General features: G+C 42.8%; 1 protein-coding gene across 1 annotated transcript in view; it reads left to right on the plus strand.

The window, feature by feature from the left end:
- The window catches only part of plcxd3 (phosphatidylinositol-specific phospholipase C, X domain containing 3), a 44,027-nt gene that overhangs the window by 14,248 nt on the left and 5,605 nt on the right, over positions 1-24,174 (plus strand). The window contains exons 2-3 of the mRNA XM_063187024.1: positions 13,365-13,795; positions 17,549-17,829. Coding sequence (XP_063043094.1) covers positions 13,365-13,795; positions 17,549-17,829 — 712 coding nt within the window. The remainder of the gene's footprint in view (positions 1-13,364; positions 13,796-17,548; positions 17,830-24,174) is intronic.

The following is a 24,174-nucleotide window of genomic DNA, read 5'->3' on the forward strand; positions in this document are numbered from 1 at the left end:
TTTTTCCTCCTTTTGCTTTGTCACTTCTTCATTTCAGCTACCAAACATGTCTTTAATTGCCCATGTGTGTGTAGTTTAGTTTAGTTTAGTTTAGTTTAGTTTAGTTTAGTTTAGTTTAGTTTAGTTTATTAGTTTATTTGACAGGGGCCATGTACAGGACAACTCCAGTACCAGAGTTAGCTACAAAGCTAATTTGCATCTGTGGTCCCTGGGCAGGAAACTATCAAATAATCACATACATTAAAACATGGACAATGTGTGTCCTTACAATGTTACACACTAAAATGAGTCATATCACACTAACATACCACACTAGAACACAATAAAGCAACAAATTCAAACACAAAACCACATATGACACCTGACAGTACATATAGCAGCACTCAGGTTAATGATCACATGTTTGCCTAGTCTTCAGCCATACTTTCAAGGATAGTTTGAACTGGTTAAAACTTGAGCTATCTCTAATGTGAATAAGAATTGAGTTCCCTTTTTCCACAGCACTGACAGAAAAAGCTGACTGACCAAAGGAGGTCTTCCTAAAATCCCCATAATCATGTCCCAAGATCATGAATAAGTTTATACATTAAACACATGTCAGCAAAACAAATAAAACTATTAAAAGACAATAAATTGTATTTTGCTATAATAACGCAATGATGGTAATTTCTTGCCTTTTAATCTAATACTTTTATAGCCATTTTGTAGAGCGTGGCTAATGGTTGTAATGAGGTCACACCTACTTGTGACCAACTTGTAGAACAATACGATAGATGTGGGAAAAACATTGCGTGTAAGAACAGTTTAGCAGCAGATAATGGCAATTGGTGTCTTATCTGCCTAAAATTAGCCAAACTAGCTCTGACACTTCTAGTTACCTTTTTTATGTGTTTTTTAAAAGACAGGTTATAATCCTCTCACATTAAGCGTAAGACAGTTGTGATTCAGCCAGTCAGACACTTTGTTCAGGGCTGAGGTTAGCTGCGATGCGGCCTGTTGCCTTGTTTTGGCATGGATATAAATAACTGCGTCATCCGCGTACATTTGCATGTGGACTTCTGGGCAAATCAAAGGTAAATCATTAATATATAAGCTAAATAAAATTGGTCCTAAAATCGATGCCTGCGACACTCCAATTGTGCTTTTTGACAGGGTGGAGCATGTGTCCATAACCATTGTGCACTGCTTCCTTGAATCCAAGTAGGACTCCATCCAGGATAGAGCATTTGGTGAGAAATCCAACTGTGAGAGCTTGGAAAGTAGCACGTTGTGGTTAACTGTATCAAACGCCTTCCTAAAGTCCAGGAAGACAGCCCCAACTACTCCACCCCCATCAAGCCAACAGAGGGCTGTCTCTGTTGAATGTTTTTTTCTAAACCCAAACTGCATGGGGTGCAGTAGGGAGTGGCCTTCCAAGTAGGCTATCAGCTGGTCACATACAGCTCTTTCTGTTACTTTCGAGATGATAGGCAGGATGCTGATGGGCCTATAATTTGAAACATTACTTACATCCCCAGATTTAAATATGGGAGTAATTACTGCTGTCTTCCAGGCAGTAGGAACATGGCTTTGTGAAATAGATAGATTAACCAAATGAGCTATGGGAGAACTGAGAGTGTTTGCTGTTAAATAAATGCACAATCACAGTCAAAGATGTCTTTAGACTTTGAGTTCTTACATTGCTTCAGGATTTTAATCACTGAAAATTCTGACACTTCTGAGATACTAAATGATGGTGCATGTGTGTGGTCAGACACCCATGAGCACAAACACCATGAGGCAATCTCTGTTTGACAGACTGATTTTTTTTTTCAGTTTTGTGTTTTCTGCCTATCTATCACTCCTGCCCCCCCCCCTCTCTCTCTATCTCTATCTCTCTCTCTATCTCTCTCTCTTTCTCTATCTCTCTGTCTCTCTCTCTCTGTCTCTCTCTCTCTCTCTCTCTCTCTCTCTCTCTCTCTCTCTCTCTCTCTCTCTCTCTCTCTCTCCCCTCTCCCCTCTCCCCCCCCCCTCTCTCTCCTCCACAAATGGGGTAAATGGATACGATTAAAAAGGCCAGGACATGGAGATCAGAAGGTCACAGTGAAGTCACCGTCTTGAACATGATGATTCACTTACTGCTCCACTCCACTAGCGAAATGTCCAGCTCTCCATTAACAGGCACACTGGATGAGAGGAGAGAGGGATGCAGAGAGAGAGAGAGAGAGAGAGAGCTGAGAGAGCTGAGAGAGAGAGAACTGAGAGAGAAGTAGTCTAAGGAGAGTTGAGAGACCTGTATCAATCTCTTTATCTCTGCTGTGTGGATGAGAGGAGAAAGGCAAAGAACGAGAGAAAAAGGAGGAAATCAAAGCGGTAGGGAGAGACAGAGAGAGAGAGAGAGAGAGAGAGGCAGTCTAAGGAGTTGAGAGGCCTGTATCACTCTCTCTATCCCTGCTGTGACCACTCATGTCGGGCTCCAGTTGGCAAGGCTTGTGCTTGTATGGTGTTATGTAAGGCGCCAGAGGACAGACGTGTGGTGTTGGCTTGGCAGGTGGTAGTGAGAAGTGCTTTTTGGGAAATTCACATTTTTGTTTTGGGTATTTCATCACATCACATTGCAAAATGCATCTTACATAGGTTTAAAAAGTATGTTCTCAAAATATTTGCATGTTAAAAATTCACATTATGAGCAGTCAATTCCAATAATAAAATGCAATAGTAAAAATAGTCATTTAGGACACATTTCCAAATTCAACAAAGGCCACACAGGTTCTAACAGGTTCTAACCGCGGACTACACTGGTCCAATGGAACTTCCAATGTTCGAACACCTAGCCACATACAGTGCCCTCCATTATTATTGGCACCCCTGGTTGAGATGTGTTTTTTAGCTTCCAATTATTATTATTTTTCTCTAAATAATATGGGACCTTAATGGAAAAAAAGAGAAAAATCCAACCTTCAATACAAGTGCATTTATTCAGTGGGGAAAAAATCCCACTTAAAGAAATAATTATTTGACATCAAATAATGTGTGTCACAATTATTAGCACCCCTGTTGTTAATATTTTGTACAACCCCCTTTTGCCAACAAAACAGCACCTAATCTTCTCCTATAATGTTTCACAAGATGGGAAAAGACAGAAAGAGGGATCTTCAGCCATTCCTCTTTGCAGAATCTCTCTAAATCATCCAGAGACCTGGGTCCTCTCCTCTGTACTCTCCTCTTCAGCTCACCCCACAGGTTCTCAATGGGGTTGAGGTCTGGGGACTGAGATGGCCATGGGAGGAGCTTGATTTTGTGTCTGGTTAACCATTTCTGTGTAGATTTGGCCATATGTTTAGGGTCATTGTCTTGCTGAAAGACCCAGTGACGACCCATCTTCAGCTTTTTGACAGAGGGCAACAGATTTTGATTTAAAATGTCCTGGTATTTCAAAGCATTCATGATGCCATGCACCCTAACAAGCTTCCCAGGGCCTTTGGAAGCGAAACAGCCCCACAGCATCACTGACCCACCCCCATACTTCACAGTGGGTATGAGGTGCTTTTCAGCATGCGCATCTTTCGTGGCACGCCAGACCCACTTAGAGTGTTTGTTGCCAAAAAGCTCAATCTTGGTCTCATCTGAACAAAGCACACGGTCCCAGTTGAAGCCCCAATACCGCTGGGCGAACTCCAGATGTTTGCGTTTATGATTGTGGGTGAGGAAAGGTTTTCTCCGTGCATGCCTCCCAAACAGCTTGTTGGCGTGTAGACAGCGCCTGATGGTTGATTTGGAGACTTTGTGACCCCAGGATGCTACCATTTGTTGTAATTCTGTAACAGTGAGCTTTGGAGATATTTTGATTTCTCTTACCATCCTCCTCACTGTGCGTGGTGGCAAAATAAACTTGGGTCCTCGTCCAGGCTTGTTTACCACTGTTCCAGTTGTTTTGAACTTCTTAATTATTCCTCTCACAGTAGATATGGGCAGCTGCAGTTGAGTGGCAATCTTCTTGTAGCCTCTGCCTGACCTGTGAAGGTCGACGCACATCTGCCTCACTTGTATGCTGTGTTCCTTTGTCTTTCCCATGTTTAAGAGTGGATAAGAGAAATGGCCTGGGTGTCACGTCATAGTTATACCCCAGGGAAACAGGAAGTGATGAATCACTAATTAAATGTTCCTACATACTCTGGTAAACTTTGTAAACTACTGTAGAAATGACAGAAATGCTTCAATTATATTTATTTCCTGGGAATTGTTAAGGGTGCCAATAATTGTGGAACAGGTGATTTAATGAAAAATAATTATTTTTTAGTCAGGGATTTTTTTTATTTTCCTACAATTCATTTGAGTTGAAGGCTACATTTTCCTACAATTTTCAGTGTGACAGTATTCTTCTGCAATAAACACTGAATTTATTTTAAGGCTTTTAACACATCTCAACCAGGGGTGCCAATAATTATGGAGGGCACTGTAGCATTTTGGGATTCCTGGCTGCTCACAGGTATTTGATAACAGCCAGGTTGATAACATTGAAAACCCATTGTATAGGCTATAGCATGTGTAGTAGGTATATTGGTGTAACCAAGGTCATCCTGTACAGTTTGCCACTTTGGGGCTCGAACCCGCGACCTTACAGTTAACGCTGCAGAGCACAGCATGATGCCACTGAGCTAAAGGTCCAGACTAATTGATCAGCACTACCGTAAATGTATGACGTTTCTGGAGGAAGGTTTACAAACGTTCTACCGCCGAACTCTGCTAGTTTGCATCCTTCCCACTTGATACATTGTTGTTTGGAATGAACTTGAATAGGCCTATCATGCCTTTGTTCTACTCGCTGTTACGACCCAGCTCGTTCAGGGGAATAACGTGAAATGGAGACAACAACAAAATTCTAAGTTAAGGTTATTTCATGAAAAAAACAATACCAATAATCAAACCATTGTGTCCAGGGAGCATGATGGGTGTACAGTATGTAAGTCAATGATGTGTGTAGCCCGTATCAGTAGCCTATGTTAGCTGTAAAGAAAGAAAATGGGGGAGGATAGTATAAGTAGAGAGAGAGTGAAAGCAAAAAGCCAGGGGTGAGTTTGAGGTCAGAGTGGCTACTGCAGGGAAAGGAGAGAGGATGACTACTTTATACCTCCCGCACAGGTGCAATGCAATCAATTACCCTTACAAGCTCTAGCACTGCCGATGCACTGGCAAGCCTTGACTTGGCGGGGGCCCAGGGGGACGTCACATCACTTTCTGCTGCCGGCTGCAGCAGAGGCAGCACTGGGCATTTTAAAAAACATATTTTTAGGGCTTTTTGTCTTTGTTTTCGACAGGACAGTGGAGGAGAGACAGGAAATGAGTGGGGAGAGAGAGAGAGAGAGAGATGGGGAAGGATTGGCAAATGACCTGGGAATATGGGGAATCGAACCTGGGTCGCCGGTGTAGTAACCCGGTGACCTACCGTTTGGCCATGGCAGGGCTGGGCATTTGATTGATCGTCCTTCACATAATCTGACAGCCGAGACGTCAGACAGAGACGTCACTCGTGATGCTCCACAGACCGTCTTGATTGTAGAGCTCGGAGAAAAATGCACTGACCTTTCGGGAAGTGTGAGAGGAGGGACAATGGCAAGCTTTAAAAAAGTATGTTGCTGAATTCAAATGTCCACCTTCTATACTACGCTACAAACCAAAGAGGCAGCAGCTGCTTGTTTCTTGTAGAATTGAGTCTATACTACATCCGTTGTCTTGTGACTTAAGTACAAAAAACCATAACCTCATGTTGACTATTGTTTTACATTTAGAAACATTTATTTTTTTTGCACTGCCGTATAAAACGTAAAATTTGTTTTTCTGAGCTTCTATACATTTATTCGCCATGCCTTTGTAGGGCAGTATAGTGGATGTAAGAACCAGCTAATGTGATGTGACAGTGCACTATGTTGTGTAAACAGAGAGAGAGAGAGAGAGAGAGAGAGAGAGAGAGAGAGAGAGAGAGAGAGAGAGAGAGAGAGAGAGAGAGAGAGAGTCAAAGAGCAAGAGCGTTGTTGTTTATGCATATGTTACCTTTACAGTCCACAATGCAGGGAGCCAGTTCTTGTAATGTAATACTATAATACAGCGTGTGTGCAGTACGTACATGGTTTGCTAATGGGAAATGATGACTAAACATTTATGACAGATCAGATAATGTGTGTAAACAGAAAGGGACGGGCACATGTGAAGGCCAAAGATGGAGGAGTCTACTGTAGGATAGGGATCATCGTCATGGGTCTACTCAAGCAAAAGGCATCTTGCCTTTTTTGTTTTAAAAAAAGGAGTGATATATACGGTATTGACTTTATAATTTTGATTTCATGTAACAGTTCATAATGTGGGGAAACACTGAACAGTTAATGTAACGCTGTACCTAGTACAGTATACTGTATGGCTAATCACCAAACATTTGATGAGAATAGAGAGGGGGGGGGAGAGAGAGAGAGAGAGAGAGAGAGAGAGAAAGATGGATGAGTCCAGTGTAGGGCTAATCATGAGCCTGCTCAGGCAAAAGACCGTTTGTCTGGTGTGCATGACTGCAAGAAATAATGGATGGTGTGTGTGCGTGTGTGCGTGTGTGTGTGTGTGTGTGTGTGTGTGTGTGTGTGTGTGTGTGTGTGTGTGTGTGTGTGTGTGTGTGTGTGTGTGTGTGTGTGTGTGTGTGTGTGTGTGTGTGTGTGTGTGTGTGTGTGTGTGTGTGCGTGTGTGCGTGTGTGTGTGTGTGTGTGTGTGTGTGTGTGTGTGTGTGACTGCAGGAAATGGCTGGGTGGTGTGGGTGTGTATGTGTGCATGGGATGGTAATGATCTGTGATGAAGCAGGTTATTAGACACGCTGCTGCTCTCTATTCCTCCTCGTGCTGCGCTGCACACAATCAATTCTGCGGTGTTAATTTAACACCTAGAGAGTTGAACGAACACTTTTTGTTGGTCTTTCTCTCTAAGTGTTAATGGTGCAGTGTGTAATATTTTTAGCAGTTTCTTTCCAGAATTCATGCTGCCCATTCACAAATGTGGATCTTCTCCATTGTCCGCCATTTTGAATTTCTAGAAATGGACATTTTTAGCGGAAAAACTTACTGTGCTTTGGTCATACTAGAATGTCTTAGTTCCTTATTTAGTAAATATTCATGAAAAGATCAAATGTGGCAATAGGCAGCACAGTTTCAATGAACAGCATGGTTGCAATGCCTTCTCTGGCCACCATCCTATAGATGTACACAGTGCACCTTTAAATTAATACTGAAAAATTGGCTTCTGCTTCCAGACTCATGCTGCACTACGCGGCTACAGAGGCCATGCCAAAACTACACACAGTTAGCACATTCTACAGCGTTAGTTCGACACTTAAGAGAGTCAAGCCAACATGAGTGTTCAATTTGTCAGTAGTGTTGTGTTAACACATAAAAAAATGACTGCGGTCTCCTCAGAGCTTATGCTCTTAGTGTAACCATCTCAGAGACTTTTGTAGGCAGAGGCAGTACATAGACAGAGTATGATGACTTTTGAATGTCAAGACAATTATGTGTTGAATGACTGATTTTATTTTATGTTTATGATTTGATGTTCGTGCCAATGCATTGGTTAATGTAGTGATACAAAATTTCTGGTTTCCACCAAGTATTACAGTATTACAGTCACAGCCATCTAATAGGACAGTGAATCTTATCCTATTGACCACTCTGTTCCACTTTTTCTACGACTCAGGGCTGCTGTTGCTCACTTCCTGCTCTGTTAGTGCCAGGAACTGGCTTCCACAGCATGGTGTAGTATAGCCCATGTCCTAAAAATGGTCTTATTTTACAGATTTACGCAATGTCAGTGAATTTTCATGAATGAATCACAAATAAGCCAATTACTAGTACATATATTTGTTGGTAATTACCCTGAAATGAACTTCATTTCTCCTTAATTTTTGGCTTGCTATGTAGTGGTTCTGTGTTATTGTATGGAAAGAAAGCTGCATCTGGGCACTGATTGAATCTACATTGAAGCAAATAGCTGAAACACGCGCGTCTGGTGAGAGCCAGGTTACAGTACAGCGCTGTTCAGTTCAGTTCATAGTTACCTTCGCCAGAAGGTTATGTTTTTTACCTTCGCCAGAAGGTTATGTTTTGACCGCTGTGTATTTATTATTTATTTATTTATTTATTTATTTATTTGTGAATATGTTTGTTTGTTTGTTTGTACTTCGTATAACTCAGACAGAACTGAGCCGATTTTTATGAAATTTGGTGGGATGATTGGTCATGACCCAAGGAACAATCGATTCGTTTTTGGGAGTGATTGGGTCAAAGGTCAAAGGTCAAGGTCAAAATGTTTGTTTGTACTTCGTATAACTCAGACAGAATTGAGCCGATTTTTATGAAATTTAGTGGGATGATTGGTCATGACCCAAGGAACAATCGATTACTTTTTGGGAGTGATTGGGTCAAAGGTCAAGGTCAAGGTCACGAAAAGGTCAAAAACGTAAATTCAGCCGATTTTTATGAAATTTACTGGGATGATTGGTCATGACCCAAGGAACAATCGATTACATTTTGGGAGTGACTGGGTCAAAGGTCAAGGTCAAGGTCACGAAAAGGTCAAAAACGTTTTTCTTTGCCAAGCACTATATGCCAGAACAATGTGTGCATGCGAAATTGAATAAGAGGTCAAGACTGGGCCAAAAAATGTATTATTACGATATTCCGGTCCGATTTACATGAAACTAACACCAAAATTTGGAGAATGTTATGCCCCACACTCTGAAGATGGCCAGAAAAAAATAAGTGGCGTAGGCGAAGGTTTGCGCTCTACCGAGTGCCCATTCTAGTTATTAATGTTTGCATAGGGGTTATTAAGAGACCATGAATATTAAGAGAATTATGAGGGTTATGGGTGCAAAAAGAGTGGCATAAAAGAGTAATTGACTGTTAGACACAAAATACACATACTATCTCATTAGAGATACTATATTGAGATACTATCATATTAGATGTTCAATTTACTATGTTCTGAAAGAAGGGTCTTCTTGTACAACAGCCACGACAGTACTCTATGCGACTCACGTTCATCCCATGCTCTTGGTGTAGGAGTGAGAGACCTTTCATAGTCATTAAAGGGTGACAGACATTATTATACAGACAAAGTATTATGACTTCTACATGTCATGTGTTGAGTGAATGATCTTGTTGTATTGTTTATGTAAATGATTTGAGCAAATCCATTGTCTAATGAACCATATACAAAATGTAGCCTTTTTTGCCTCATTTTCACCACCAAGTTCACAATTATTAATGTCAGTACATGCGGTATAGGGCTCATAGAGGGGTCAATACAAGAGAATTATGAATAGAGTGGTAACAGAGATGATGAGAAGTGAATAACTGAAATTATTCAGGAAGTTCTATTCTCCTTTATGTTTATGGCACTAACATTGTCTCTTGGTGTTTCAGAGACCGAAGAGTCTGTTGAAGACAGTGATATTACAGAGCATTAGGACATTTGAATGTCAAGACTATTAAGTATTTCATAAATGATTGTATTATACATTTTAGTATAAATGATTTTAATATCTGGTTGCTGTAGGGGTTTTAGTCGCAGCCAGGCTAATGCAAAGGCTATACTCAAGTTCTGAGCTCAGAGCTCAGTAAAGCCGTCTCAAAGACTATGTAGACACAGGTGTTGTACAGATAAAGCACTAAGCTTATCTCTTTTAGAGGTCAAGAGTATTACTGTATGTGTTGAGGGGAAGGATTTTCATTCACACCTATGCTCTATTCCAGTGTTTCTCAACAGAGGTGCCGGGGCACCCTGGGGTGCTGCGGGCCCCCCTCAGGGGTGCCGCGGAAACGTTGCTGATTAGTAAATTATGCAATATAATACATATTCGTCTAAATTGATAAGTTAATGCTAGTCAGTCGAATCTTTCATCTGCCATTTATGCACAATAAAGTAAATATGGGTCGTCCCAGTCAGCTGCAACTTCGAATATAGGTCGTGTGACATCTCCAAATGTGTTACTCTTCTAAGCTTTTGTGGTATCGTATGCAATGCCATGTTGCGGCTTGTTGGTTTGGGCTGCCTTGAAATTTTTCATGAACTGAAAGGGTGCCTTGCCTAAAAAAAAGGTTGAGAAACACTGCTCTATTCAACTCCCGCGCAGCTCATGCTCCCAGATACGATACGAGACATTACAAAGACAGAGAGTATTGGCGTAAATGTAATGCGTACTATGCGATGAATGATTCATTTTACGTACAGTACATTGCCTAAATAATCATTTTAAAAAATGTGGCCTATATGCACTACGTATAGCCTTTGTTTTTTTTCAAGTAGCACAGTAGCACAGTAGTACAGTACAGGTCATGTTTTTATATAGGGGTAATGGAAGGGTCATGACAAGAGGATTGTGGGTAGTTATGGTGAGCAGTGAAGAGTTTGGGATGCTTTATTCTTCATTCAGTTTGTAGCACTAACAGTGTCAGTGTCACAATGTTTTATGATTACCTTTATGGATTACACTTGATGCCAGCACCATGTGTATGACATAACTGTGTCATAGTGTCATAACGGTGTCATGACACAGTCATGGACAAGTCATAAACTTGTCAATGTCATAAAAGTTTTATGGTCATGAAAAGTTGACATTGTTTGGGTTGTCTTTACCATAATCAAATGTCACTTAATGACAAAAAGTAATAAAATGTCTTTGACACTGACATAATGTTTATGACACATTCATGAAGTGTATGACTCTGTTATGTATGGCGCTGGCGTCAAGTAAAGTGTTACCTATTTATGTTTCATCAGACAGGAGTAGGGGGAAGAGACAGGCAGACATAAAGTTAATTTAACATCAGTCAGTGCACTGTAGTGTGACCATCAATTCTGCCACTCTGCTTAAGCTTACACCTCCCTCATCTACATAAATGTCACCCTCTTCCTCCCTTTCCTCCCCTCCTCCTTCTTCTCCCCCTCCTCCTCCCTCTCCTCTCCCTTTTCCTCCCGCTTTTATAATTGTACTTTCACTTTCAGAACTTAATCAGAAATGATTAGATACTTCTACTTCCAGTACTTGAGTAACAATTTCATAATCACTTGTACTTTTACTTTCACTACTTTCAGTTACTTTAAGTATTATCTACTTGCGAGACTTAATTACAGGACATTTTGAATACTTCCACTTAAGGTATTAGAAGAGCTCTTCTACTGCTACGCAAGTCAGTTGTTTGATGTAGTACTTCTACTCCATTCCTCCAGTCAAGTACGTTATACATCACTGGTAGTGATTATGGACACTGAGGAGCTTGTGAAATTACAATAGTGTAAGTTTGTTCATTTGATTCATGACACTAACATTGTCACAATGTTTTGTGACTGTGAGAGAGGCAGACAGTCAGAAGTGAGACCATCAATGCCACTTCACTGCTCACACGTCCCTCATCTCCTTCACGTCCCTCCTCCTCCTCCTCTTCCTCTTCCTCTTCCTCATCCACAATTATTAATTATTTATGTTGAGGGGTCATAAATGGGTCAATGCAAGAGGATAGGGGTAGTGATGATGAGCAGTGTGAAATAACAAGAGTACTTGTTTTATGGCACTAACATTGTCAAAATGATTTGTGACTACAAGAAGAGAGAGAGAGATAGAGAGAGAGAGACAGAGACAGAGACAGAGACAGAGACAGAGAGACAGATAGACATCAGCCAGTAGTGTGACCATCAATGCCGCTACACTGCTTACACCTCCCTCTTCATCTTCATAATTATCACCCTCTTCCTCCTCCTCCTCCTCCTCCTCCACCTCTTTCTCCTTCACTCATCCTTTCCCCATGCAACCTATCTCCTGATGCAAACTTCGTTTGACATGGGCCACATTATGTGACATTTTCAAAATGCCTGCTTTTATGACCCAGGGAGTTCTGGATGCGAGCCCGTGCAAAGCGGCGGCTTTGTTTGCCTGCTAGAAGGTCATCGAAGTGTCCCTAGCTAGCAAGCTGTTATCAGTGGGATAAGCCGGAGCAAGCGTCTCGCGTCTCGCGTCTCGCTTTATCTTGTCTTGTTTGTTGGGGAGAGGGATGGGGATGGCTGTTGTTCGTGTTGTTTTTTGTAAGCCAGTGAACCCTACCACAGCGTGTATTTGTTATGCGATCGGAGCGCTGATGTTGTTTGCTGTCTGTTGTGTCACCCACCTAACCCTCGAGGTTGTTTATCTATGAGCCAAAAAAGCCTCAACCTGGGTGTTGTTGTCTGCTAAAGATTATTGAACGTTTTAGAGAGAACAGGGCCATCTTTATTTGTCTCATTAAAATGTGACTTTTAAGTAGTTCAAGGCCTGTCTCTTCTTTAGCTCTTTGCTTAATACAGATATACATTCTTTATAAATCCATGCAATTTGCGTCCCATTGAAGATAATAATGCACTTTCCGTTTAGCCTCTCTGAGGCTTAATAGGAATCATTATCTCTATTTGGAAACTCATCATTTGTACTGTAAAAAGACACATTTTGTTAATGAGTTACGCTTATTACACAGTTGTTTTAAAAAAAAAAACAATAATTACATTTACAGCAATATACATTTGCTTCTTCCCATTTCCCTAACCAGCAATTGAAGTCATGTAGGTTTTGTATATGTCGAAGTCTAGACAAGGAATTAGCACGAGAAAAGCCATTATTGGGAGCATTTGCGTGTGTTTTATTTAAAGTGGTTTATGCCCAATCTGCGACAGAAACATGGATTTTGGTTTGACTGGTTAGTTTTGTTTGCGGACGGCCTCAATGTTTTGCAAACTACAGATGGCTCATTAGAATTCATCAGTCTGTGACACGTGTAGCTCGGGTGTTGATACATCATGGATGCAGCATGCCTGAAGTGGGAAAGCGTCAGATACAGTGAGGACAGCCACAAGGACAGCCATGGCCTAACGTAGGGACAGATTATGACTCCATTGGCCCGTGGGCCTGAGAACAAGAAAGCCCCCATGGGTATTGCTAGTTTACAGAAAGATTCAAGGTTTTAGAGCAGATGTTTGGGGTGTCAGGCTATGGTCCCCAGAGGAAATATGAAAATGTAGTTGTTAAAACTGTGGTTTTAATGTGAAATGAGAGAGGAAATATAGAGGCTTGGGCTTCAGAACGTTTTCTGTTCATCTCTAAGGAGTTGATATGGTCTAGTCTATAGCCTGTCCTGCAACAATAAATGCTCCGACAATGTTCTGGTTCAAGACATACTCAGAGTATGCCAGACCTATGTGTGTGGTGTTGTTCTGCTTAGCTCCACCAGGGGACTCCAGAGCTACACACAGAGAACCAGGCTTATCTGAAATAATAAGATTGCAGTAATAAATAAACGACTCTAATCTGATCTTTCATCCCTCTGCAGGTTCCCACGACTCGTTCAGCTTCTACATCGATGAGGCCTCTCCCGTGGGGCCCGAGCAGCCTGAGACCGTCCAGAACTTCGTCTCGGTCTTCGGCGCGGTGGCCAAGAAGCTGATGCGCAAGTGGCTGGCCACGCAGACCATGCACTTCGGTGGGCAGCTGGATGCAGGCGTGCGCTTCTTCGACCTGCGCATCTCCACCAAGCCGCGCGACCCCGACAACGAGCTCTACTTCGCCCATGGCCTGTTCAGCGCCACGGTGCGCGAGGGCCTGGAGCAGATCAGCGGCTTCCTGGCGTCGCATGCACGCGAGGTGGTCTTCCTGGACTTCAACCACTTCTACGGCATGCAGAACCTCCACCACGAGAAGCTGGTCCAGATGCTGCGGGAGGTGTTCGGAGACAGGCTCTGCCCCGTCGTCTTCGCACAGGAGGTTGGTTGGTTGGTTTGTTTGTTTATTTGTTTGTTCCTTCAAGCATTCATTCATTCATTCATTCATTCATTCAGTCAGTCAGTCAGTCAGTCAGTCAGTCAGTCAGTCAGTCAGTCAGTCAGTCAGTCAGTCAGTCAGTCTGTGAGCCAGTCAGTCACTTATCAGTCATTCATTCAGCAGTTTGCTAGACTGGTATGAACCTCCCATAATACTTATCTTCATTCGTATTCATGGTCTGGAGGTCCTTTGACCTGACGTGATTAGAAAGGCGGGAGGATTGCAAGAAGTTGCAGAAGTTTTGGTTTTAAAACGACTGGACAGCTCTCACCCAATCGTTCGCTTATTGGCCGGCAATCTGGTGGCCTCCTAAACCCTCCCCAGAAAAGAGCCTCCAGACCATGAATACGAATGAAGAGAAGTATCATGAGCAGGTCACCTGGCTAGCAGGTTGCAACAGGTTCCTGTTCTGCGGTACAGGTAGCAAATAACAGGGACAGGGCACACAAGGTTCACTCATACAGTACATTCATTTATTCATTCATTTGTCCATTCATTCAGTCATTCAGTCATATTTATTAATTATACAGGAAAGTAGTAAAAAGTAAGAAAGATACTGTAAAAAGCCACTGGGTTAACTCATGTTATTATATGGTGTGACGTCATCGGTCGAATTCTCCATTCATTTCAACGGGGCTCCCCAACGTTCGCACGTCTGTTATTTTTCGATAACGGACGGGTTGGTCTATAACAGACCGCTGTCAATGGCAACAAGACTTTTCACTGCTAAAGCGACTTTTCAACAAGACTCTAATCAGCTGCTGTGATAGACAACACCTCTTGGCTACCTAGCTGTTGCCTAGCGGTGTTCCACAACGGCACTGTTTTGTTTTGCGCAGCAACAATCTTAACATTAAATAGGCCTAAAGAAATGTCCCCGCCATGTGTGAATCATTTAAGTATATCCATATAATCCGCTCCGCGTCGGGGTCTAAAGATTCTCTCTGTCGTGCTGCTATTCCACGGTAGCGACCTTCTCGCCGAACGTTAACCCTTACTTAATGACCGCTAGCCAAAATGAACAGCACTAGGGAAAATTTAACCCCAATTTAACCCCAAAACCCCCACATTGTTAACCTGATTTACGCCATATGGCTACTACACACTCTGCGCACCGTGGAAATCAGAGATATTGCTGAACAGATGAGGCTATCTGGATCGCCAGGTGGGCTTTTCCATAGACGGGCAGCATTATGGTGCTTTTTTAGGACTTTTTTGCCTTAATTTTTGACAGGTCAGTGGAGGAGAGACAAGAGTGGGGAGAGAGAGACGGGGAAGCATCGGCAAATGACCTGGGGTAGTAACCCAGTAACCCGGGAAATGAGCGGCAGCGTAGTAACCCAGTGCCCTTCCGTTAGGCCACGGCATTGTGGCTCTTCAACCACCTGTCATTCTCAGCTGTCTCTCAAGCAGAGTTCAGAGTGAGTGGCTGAAGTGGCACGTCAGTTAAGATGAGGACACGTTTTTAATCCTATCACATGCAAGGATTTTTGATAAGGAGAATCATTCGAAAACGCATCGGTTTGTAGGAGTTCCCAGATGCCATCGTGAAGACGAATGCAAAACATACCAGCTGGCGAGAGTAAGCTTACCAGAGTGTCACTACTAACCTCTACATTCTACAATCTGTAGAGCAGTGGTTCCCAAACTTTTTCTGTTGGGACCCGTTTTTGGATCTATGAATATTTTCGCGACGCCCCGTATTCCAAAACATTTTCATGTGTTGCTAAGTGTTGCCATCATAGACATGCATCCGTAATAGTCTATGCTCTATTCAAGCATTCCCCTGCAGGACCTCTGTGACCCCCTTTAGGGGTCCTGACCCCCAGTTTGGGAACCACTGCTGATGAATACAGACCTGGGTTGTAGTTCCAAAATGGCTGACTGAGTCTGCCCTGTCCTCTTAGGCACCTTTTGTTTGTTCAATCATTATTTATTGTAGGCCTACAGGGGAGTAGTTGGTATGTAAAGACATGGCTCCTGTTTTAAATTTGTAGATAGGCTACAATGACCAAGTCGTAATGTATTACATACCAAGGACTCTGTACCATGTCATAGTAGGATAGTAGTAGCCTACCATGGTAGTACAATTTTTCAAGCAATAGTGAAGCATCCCACAGGTGGAACAGTGCGCATTACAATATGAAGCTAAGAAGTAGCACAACTGCTATGGACATTTGAAAACTGTCTCGACTCATTTCCAGGAAGTTCCTGTTGTGCAGTGCAGATAACAAGTACATCTATGTAACAGTGACAGGGCACAGTTTGCACAAACACATTTCCATTTGGGGACTGCCCATCTCTCTGAGGCTCCTTTGTTCTGACTTTTCAATGATATGACATATGTTTCTCTTTGATCATACAGCCTAATGCTTCAAAGAGTGTTGTTGGGTTTCCACCTTTTCTGTGGGGACAAAAGGTTGCTTTCATCCATATTCAATGAGTGTGATTTGCTGAAATGCATGGAAATCTTATTGCTATGAAATGCATGTCTTCGTTTTTTATTATGATTAATAATAATACAATTCATCAGCTGCAACAACAATTGTGTTTAAATGGACAGTAGCCTTGGCTCCTGAAATGAGCCTCAGAAATGGTTGGGTCATTGAGAGGTCAGTGTTGGGTCATTGAGAGCACAGTGCTGGGTCATTGGGCTGGTTCCTTTCCCAACCCACCCCTCAGTGTTGTACCTGAACTAGTTCATAATTTGGGTGAAGGTGAAATGAATGCACACTATTTACTGACCAATGAATGGTTCATTCTGCTGCCTGTGAACAAACTACATGCACCTTTGTTTAAAAGGATGCCACATTTCCTTAGTGTTCAGGTGAGATCCCAGCCTAATACATTGCAAAGAGCCTCAATAATATAAGACATACATTTCACTGTTCTGACCCCCCCAAAAAAATGCTGTCTGTAGTGTTATATAGGCTTTGCCAATGTAGTTTAACAATATAGCTTGCAACAACCTCTTGCAAAAAGAACTATGAAATAGTTAATTTTTGGAATGAACAAACTATTAACTATACATAAGTATGAACTAGTTCATTTTGAAATGTGTGAATTGAACTTTGAACTAGTTCTTGTAGAAAATGAACTTTCCCAGCCTTTTCCTGCCAACCCTAGACAATGTCTCTCTCCCAAATCATGCCCTGTCTGTATTTCACTTTCCTATCAAACAAAGGCCCTACGGTACAAGCCCTGAACAAAGCCCTGAAGGGCACTGGTTCCCAAACTGGGGGTCGGGATCCCTAAGGGGGTTGTGGAGATACTGCTGGGGGGCACAGACAGAAGAGACTGTTTGCATATTTACTTGTATAACCTTTTCCATACATTGTTACCAACCATACCTACTTCAATGGGTAATACATGTACCGGTATTTACCTTTCCTGCAGTTTACATGAAAGATGAGCAAAATGTTTTTGCGTTTGGAAAATTTGAATTGTGGTTGGTTTGTGGTTGCAAAAAAATCTGAGGTCCAAAAGGGGGTGTTGGCTGAAAAGGTTTGGGGACCACTGCTGTATAGTGATTTTTATATGTTGACAGGTATGTTTTGCATGTTTGGAGGCAGGTGAGCACAGAGAGCAGAACCCTGAAACGTCTTCTCTACTCTGCTCTCAGAAAGAAGCTTGACCTTGACCTTGTTCAGTGTGCAAACCTGCTCTCACCTTGAAAATGTTTGACATGTTCAACAGGTGAGCCTGAAGTACCTTTGGGAGCGTGAGTACCAGGTCCTGGTCTTCTACCACAACCCCATGGCACTGGAGGTGCCCTTCCTGTGGCCCGGACAGATGATGCCGTCACCCTGGGCCAACACCACCGACCCGGACAAGCTCATCCAGTTCCTGCAGGCCTCGGTGACAGATTTGCGCCGGCGCAAGGGGACGTTCTTTGTGTCACAGGTGGTGCTGACGCCCAAGGCCAGCACGGTGATGAAGGGCGTGGCCAGCGGACTGAGGGAGACCATCACGGAGAGGTGCGTAACCTTGGGAGGTACCGTAGCTGTAATGGTTTGCAATGGCATTATGGGATAGCGCAGTGATGAAGGGAGTGGCCAGTGGACTGAGGGAGAGGTGCATAACCTTGGAGATGCTGTAGCTGTAACACTTTCTCTTTTTTTGCTTTAGCTATAAGCCTTAGTTTTGCCACACAAACACGGCGGTATTCAGGCGGTAGCGGCACGGCATTTGGAAAATCCAACTCGAGCAAAATTTTCATGCGGCATGAAAGCGGTGTTTGTTGAAATGAATAGCAAAACACACATCCCAGTGAACTAAGCTATTTATTCTATTCTATTCTATTATATTATATCTATGACATGTATTTAATGTAGCCTTTGTCGACCAATCAACCAAGATGAACACCAACCTGTTTTAATGCTTTCTCTCTACGAGAGGTGTCCACATTTCATGGCAACTGTGCAGAAAGGCCATGGCACCTTCATCAGCATGCTCACAAAACGTGGCTATTAGCGACCTAAATATTTGTGTATTACATTTTCTCCCAAAAAGTATCAAGTAGTCGGCTGCTTTGAAGTTGTCACTCTTCCTAGTCCAGTGTCCCTGCACTAGCCTCTGCGGCGGTCAACTTTAAAATGCAAGCTCACACCCACAAGCTTTGTAGGTGTGTGTGTGTGTGTGTGTGTGTGTGTGTGTGTGTGTGTGTGTGTGTGTGTGTGTGTGTGTGTGTGTGTGTGTGTGTGTGTGTGTGTGTGTGTGTGTGTGTGTGTGTGTGTGTTTGTGTGTGTCCACTCCTTGCCTCGCAGAAACCGTCAGTTCATGACACAAACAACGCTGTTCATATGGTACTCACAGGCCTTGTGAAGGCGAATGGTGCGAGGGAGAATTGACCTCATCACAGCCTGTCGCAGCGCAAAGTTTAATCAGCTCCTGGACAAACACATGTTCTGCTGTGCAGCAGTTTTTCACAATTCATTTTAGCGTGAAAACTGCCATGGTAGGCTTTCAGGGAGATGCTTTGGTCATCCTACATTCCCTCCTTCTGCTGGGCGCACAGTATTATGGGATGGATTTGACACTAGGGACTGACTGACTGATTGGTCAGACCAGGTTTATTTGCTTCAGTTGACCAGTAGTCATTTAACTCGGGGCTAATACTATGCCAGAGCAGTCTCACTGCCAGCTTTTCCAGATTGGAGTGGAATACCATAAGTGATTTTGCAAATCGGTCCTAAAAAAATGTGGTTTCCTGACCAGACGATATTTAAAATAGGACAGAATGTGTAGCATTTACAGTCCCCTACAGACGTCTTCGAACAGCAAGACAGCAAGGCATTCTGTACTTCTATGTCATACTCCTCTTAACGTCTCAAACTCAGGACAACAAAAAAGGTTTACTGTTCCATAACTTTTGGAGGCGACTGTAGCTGTTCATATTTAGAGTGAGAGTGGAATTAGATACAAAAATGTTTGCCCTTGTGTGGCATAGGGGTGAAATTCCCTCCTCAGCTAGTTGCTCCCTCTTTCAAGTGTTTCCCTCCTGCTGGTTTAGAAATGGAATCTGCAGCTGTCCAATCCTAAGATCAGTTCTGTTAATATAAGGCTAGAGCTGCAGGTACTGCACAGTGTTACAAGGCCATGCCAACAGCAAGTTTACAAGTGTTCTCATTTACATGTAGATGAAGTGTGGAAAATAATATCAAATTTACATGTAGATGAAGTTTGGAAAATAATATCAAAGCAATTAAAAAAGGAACACAAGTCACCAAAGAATAATGAAGAGTTAAGTGTGTGTCATTAAAAAAATAAGACCATTGACATCAATTAATGTTGAGCAATATTCCAACGTTGACATCATGCTGTCCCTGCTGCCTCATTAGCACTTGGCGAAATTGTTCACCAGTGACTTGCATTATTCAGTTTTCATTGTTTTGTGTGGGTTGGAGTTATCTCCTAAATCCCTGAAAAGGAGGACAAAATTCAAAAACAAGACACGGAAATGCATAATAAATGAACGAAGGGAAAAGATGCTTTCCACTACACACCCTCTTTGATGATTAACGGAAGGCTAATACAATTAGCACAAATAATTAGCTTCTGGGAGCCTTTTGTAATTAACAACCTTCCTCTAATTCCTGACCAATTTATTCAGGCCATGGAGCGCACTACACTAATTTGCCCTCTAACTTTACAAAAGATGAGTCATGGTTGGAGTGTGCAGCGATTGGAGCTAACTGCACTTGATATTTGGTCGAATCATAAGATTGAAATCTTAACATACTTTGAACCTTTTGCTTTTTGGACACTAACCAGTGACCTGCTGAAAAACTGATTTGTGGTTCACTGAAAAAGGTGTCTATTTTTGATGTGGCCCTGTTGAGGTTCAGCATAATGTTAATCTGCCTGAATTCAATAATAAAGAAAAGTGAAGATAGCTACTTTCATTACCAAGATAGTATCTGGTCGCCCATTGAGACAGGTGATGTTGTCTTTTCTTACATTTTTCGATATGCTATCTTATATCAGGCAGTAGCATGTTCATGAAGATGATTCAATATTAGGCAAATCCCTCTTTTAATCTTAAGCATCATGAAGCCAAAATGAAAAATACAGAAAGGAGAAGTATGACGTGATACACACACAGCAATTACTTAACCTAACTTTTCAATCTGACTACAGAAAATACTTGTTGATCTCAACAGAATGACACCAGAAGGCAGGCTAATCTGCATAAATATAGAACTGCATTGCATCATGCAATGGCTATAGCGTGGTGCCATCAGAGAGTATAGATTAATGAGGTGATGGTTCCTTAGGAGTTTCTTAAAGAATCAATATGACCATCCTATTCATGGGTTTCCTGTTTGTAAACACCTCTGGCTGCGCACCCCTGGCTGCACACTTTTCAACCTCTGATTGTTGGAAACTGCTGTCACTCAAAAAATGAGCTCACATGGTTGGCTGCTTAGCAGACTAGGAGAACAAATAAGGTTCAATGGGGAACCCATATCCGTTTAGGAGGCTGGAGTAATTGTTTGCCTTGGTGATGCATGCTAGACTTTATCTCGGTTTACCACACTGAAAATATTTGGTGACATCTGGCTAATCAAATGTCACCTAGCTAGTCCTTAGGGGGAAAAAAAACTTGATTTTAGGTTACTCATGTTTGAATAGTGACTGTTAAGCATATTTTGTTATATGGGCAAAGCCATGTTAATCAGCATCCAATCAATGTGTATGACGTGATGACGTCAGTGCCAATGCAGGTGCACGCGCACCACTACCATGCTTCATATGTGTGTTTGAATAAACGGCTGAGTCAGTTGAGCAGTATGAAGAATGCCAGCCAACAGAGAAGATGTTGTCCGAGTGTCTCTCTTATGCTATGCTAGTAGTCAGTAAAGTTGTTCACTGTGTAACCTAAGTAAAACGCAAAGCTGCTGTGCAGGGATGGCGAATATCCCCACAGTGACCATAATCTGTAAAGGTGATGACTTCAAGAAGCAATTATGTGAATCAAATGCATAGTCATGAATACACAGGAGAGCAAAGTGTCATGAAAAAATGGAAATATTTTAACAAAGACATGTCATATATATTTGCATAAATCCTTTCTCTTCTATTCTGTTATTTATTAAAAAATACATACAATCACTGAGTGTGACACGAATAAAATATCACTCATCTGTGGACGAACATATTGAATGCTGATATGGAGGTATCGCCCTAGCTGTGATACCTGATGCTTGCTACTTTCTTCATTCTTGCTGGGTGGCGTATTGCGATGGTGGTATTGGCCCTACAGTAGCTGTGATGCTTGATGTTGCTGGGTGGGTGGTAGAGGATGACATTTTTCAGGAATTCCCGTGGGTCCCGCGGGTCTTGCGGGATTCCTGCGGGATGGGAGTCAAAATTTTGATGGGATTGGATTTGTTTCTTTTACTCCACTCCGGGACGGGACGGGATGGGATTTTTTTTTCTGGGACCGGGATGGGATGGGAGTGAAAATCCACTCCCGTGTCATGCTCTAGTGGGTGGATGACGGATTGATAGCGGGCCTGGCTGTGAAGATGGTATTGGCCCTTGCTGTGAAGCTTGCAGGCTGTGTAAGAGGTGGGTGGGTGGGTATTGATGGTGATGATAGCATTTCGTGGATTGCACTGGTGGTATGACCCTGGCTGCTATGCTTGGTGCTGGGTGCTTGGGTGGCATGATTGGGTGACGGTGTTGTCCCTACAGTCGCTTCGATGCTTGCTGCTTGCTGGGCTAGTGGGTGGTTGATTGTGATCGTGATATGGGCTGGCTGAGATGCTTGATGCTTGCTGGATGAATGGGTGGTGGTGGTACACAAAATGAGAGCTAACTCAACACCATGATCATGAGAATACCCTATATGGTCCAAATCAGGGAAGCCGACACGGGGCCACTAAGGGGACAGTCCCGGGCCCAGGGACAGAGGGGGACCAGACTTGGGTTCTCATTACATTGCATGTATTGGGTGGGGGGCCCTTTCAGATTACTTTGTCCTGGGCCCAACAAAAGCTGTCAGCGGCCCTGGTCCCAATCAATATAGTGTTAATGCAACTCATTGAGTGCTGATTTAGCACCTAGAGAGTTGAATGTCACTCTATTTTTTTAGCACTCAAAGGGTTGAATTTAATACCAAAATCGATGGGACCATAATATATTCTGAGAGCAGTGTTCAAGTAGCCTCAATCTACAGATGGGCCTGTCGACTGGCCTATTCACTCTTTGTTGAAAACACTCAACTGCATCATTACAATGCAAGGAGTCTGAAGCAACCCCTTGAGATTTGGTCATTACCGTTTTTGTAACAGTGACAACAAGGGTTATAATAACAGAGGCTCAGCATTAAGGGTTAAGCACTGCAGTTTTTATTGCGAGGCTGCGATGCTGGATGCTTGCTGGGTAGGTGGGTGGTTGGTTGGCATGATGGCGGGCAGGGAGCCAGGAGAGGCAGCGTTGGGGCTGGCGGTGGTGAGGTAATGCATTAGTTCAGCTCTATGGAAGTGGAACACAGTGCTGGAATGGTAATCTGGCATACAGGGCATTTTCCCCGTGGGCCGACAGTATCAGGGGCCGATGCTGTTGTTTTTCTTGATGACTTGTTTGTTTGGATTTTTTCCCCTTCGAGACCTGCCCTCAATAGAGATAGCGCAGCCCATTGTTCTATCTTTAATAGTGGACTGAGCTCGTAGAAATGTAGGGGAGGGGTGAGGGGCTGATCTATGAGGAAAATGCCCGGGCAGTTTTTTCGCCCCCCGTCCAGCCCTGGTGGAACGTTATCCTCCGGGGCCTCAGAGCCGAATGTATGGACACCCTGACTCACCGCCCTTCAAAGGCTGATCCACAGGGGGGAGCAATGGCTTCATAACTTTGAAACCATTCCTGCATCTTACTTGGTACATTTGCTTGCCTCTCTGTCGGTCTGTCTCTGCCTCTCTCTGTCTGTCTGTCTCTCTCTCTCTTTCTCTCTCTCAAAGTCTGTCTTTGTCTTTGTCTCTGTCTGTCTGTCTGTCTCTCTCTCTCTCTCTCTCTCTCTCTCTCTCTCTCTCTCTCTCTCTCTCTCTCTCTCTCTCTCTCACTCACACTCACTCTCTCATTCTCTTTCCCTCGTTTCATCAAGTAATGTGTGCATGTTTTTAAATGTCATGGCATTAAAGCTAATGTAGCAAGAGGAGCACCATATTAAAATGGCCTCATCATATCACTTGTGTTAGAGCACTGGCACTCGGAGTGAAGATGAGACACCAGACCACCCCCTGATGACACAGAGTGACCGCTCGTCATCATGGCAGGGACCTGCTGGTGGCCTCTCTGCTGCGTGCCTCGTACAGACATGCTGACTCATACAGACTTTACATGACAGTACATTTAGCAGACGGTTTTATCCAAAGCGACTTATAAAAGTGGACATAGTGGTAGATACGAGTATACGCTCAGTGATGTGCAACCTGGTTTTAGAAGCTGCTGTCCAATGCCACATATTCCAAATCACCTGGTTTTAACGTGACCAAATGCCCTAATTTGTTTTAAAAAATGCATCTTTTGTAACAAAAATGTACATATTTTTTAAAATAAACAAATAAATAATAATAATAATTGTAACAATCATAATATGTGGCACTGAATTGTAGCTTTTGACTCCAGGTTGTATGTCAATGCATTCCCCCACTCATTTCCTGTCTCTCCTCCACTGTCCTGTCAAAATAAAAGAAAAAAAGCCCTAAAATGTGTATAAAAAAGTAAACGTAAATTCATGGTGTAAGTACAAAACTAACACATAATATTACATAGCTGTTATACCATTTGCTCCATTGTACCTAATGAGGTAGATAGAC

The sequence above is a fragment of the Engraulis encrasicolus genome, chromosome 21, assembly GCF_034702125.1.
Source record: "Engraulis encrasicolus isolate BLACKSEA-1 chromosome 21, IST_EnEncr_1.0, whole genome shotgun sequence".
Taxonomy (NCBI): domain Eukaryota; kingdom Metazoa; phylum Chordata; class Actinopteri; order Clupeiformes; family Engraulidae; genus Engraulis; species Engraulis encrasicolus.